The sequence below is a fragment of the Lactuca sativa genome, chromosome 5 (genome assembly GCF_002870075.4).
Source record: "Lactuca sativa cultivar Salinas chromosome 5, Lsat_Salinas_v11, whole genome shotgun sequence".
NCBI classification, from domain to species: domain Eukaryota; kingdom Viridiplantae; phylum Streptophyta; class Magnoliopsida; order Asterales; family Asteraceae; genus Lactuca; species Lactuca sativa.
This window is the reverse complement of record NC_056627.2, coordinates 124,007,030-124,008,273: the sequence shown is the minus strand read 5'-3', so window position 1 is coordinate 124,008,273 and position 1,244 is coordinate 124,007,030. Positions and strand designations below refer to the sequence as shown.

Genomic DNA, 1,244 nt, shown 5'->3' with positions numbered 1-1,244 from the left:
CGAGATGAAAAGTGTTGCGCGTATTGGAATCCAATCAATAAAATAATAAAATAATAATAATTTGTTTGGTTCCAACTTGGGACCAGTACAAAATTGGACCCAATCGATAAAATAATAAAATAATAATTTTTTTGAAATCCCAATATAAATATATTGGTCCCAACGAAACTATAACTTAATAATTACTAAAATATTCAAAAATTCTAGAACTTTATAGTAAAAAATGAATCTATAGTCACTTGTTTTTTTATGAACTTCAAGTCTATATTGAGTTCATCTTTAAATCTCTCAATTGCACTTAAGAGTTGAGACACTGTATTCTTGTATTGCAACAAAAAGTTGTGAAGAGTTGTTGCCGCTTGCAATGCTTCTTTCCGAGTGATCAGTTCCAATTATATTGAATCATCATCAACTAAATTTTGAACGGTATCCGCGATAATTTCTCCAATGCTTTGAACCTCGTAACATTCATTATTTTCACCTGGATAATCCAACAACTCATTCACATCCATTTTGTGCCGATAATGCATTCCCGTAATCAAGTTCTCAAGCTCACGAATGTCTTCTCCAAAATTTACATCGTTTAAATCATTTGAGCCGGTTGGATTAGCCAAACAAATTTTACAGTGTCGAAAGCAATTTTCTATGGACTCCTGTTTCACATTTCTCCAAGCCGAGACAGCCAAGTTTATGGCATCTAAAATATTAATCTTTTCTGGGGAAGAAATGTCCAACTCATAACATTCCAAAATCTTACGATAAAACCTTTTACAGTAGTACATTTTAGGTAAAGTGAACGGACATGGAAATTTTGAAGGTCGATGCATTAATTTGAGAGTTGCTCACGAATATAAGTCAACTCTTTAAATTAATAATTTATTAATTTATCAATATAATAATATCTTGCTAAATTAATAAAATATCACAGTCTCAACATTATTAATTTATAGAGGCTGTATGTGGATGTTCATTATATCATTTCACTTACTCAAATATTTATTTTAGAAAATACTATTATCACTTACAAATGTGTGGTAATTATATTGCATGACAATGCCTTAAATATGTAATAAAAAATTATGTTAAAAAAAACTTTAAAAATTATAATAGTTCAAAAAATGTACTTTTTGATCATTTATATTATACATTTTTTATCCTTTGAAAATTATGTGGATGTTTACTCTCTCTCTCTCTCTCTCTCTCTCTCTCTCTCTCTCTCTCTCTCTACTAAACAAGTTACTATG

At 29.4% G+C, this 1,244-nt stretch overlaps 1 protein-coding gene across 1 annotated transcript; it reads right to left on the bottom strand.

The window, feature by feature from the left end:
• Positions 1-392: 392 nt before the first annotated feature.
• LOC111899216 (uncharacterized) lies at positions 393-782 on the bottom strand. The gene has a single exon (XM_023895084.1). It carries the CDS (start codon positions 780-782, stop codon positions 393-395), a length of 390 nt encoding a protein of 129 aa, XP_023750852.1.
• Positions 783-1,244: the final 462 nt, after the last annotated feature.

Excerpts from the sequence above, each read along its gene's own strand:
- LOC111899216 (XM_023895084.1), bottom strand. The coding sequence starts at position 782 with ATGTACTACTGTAAAAGGTTTTATCGTAAGATTTTGGAATGTTATGAG.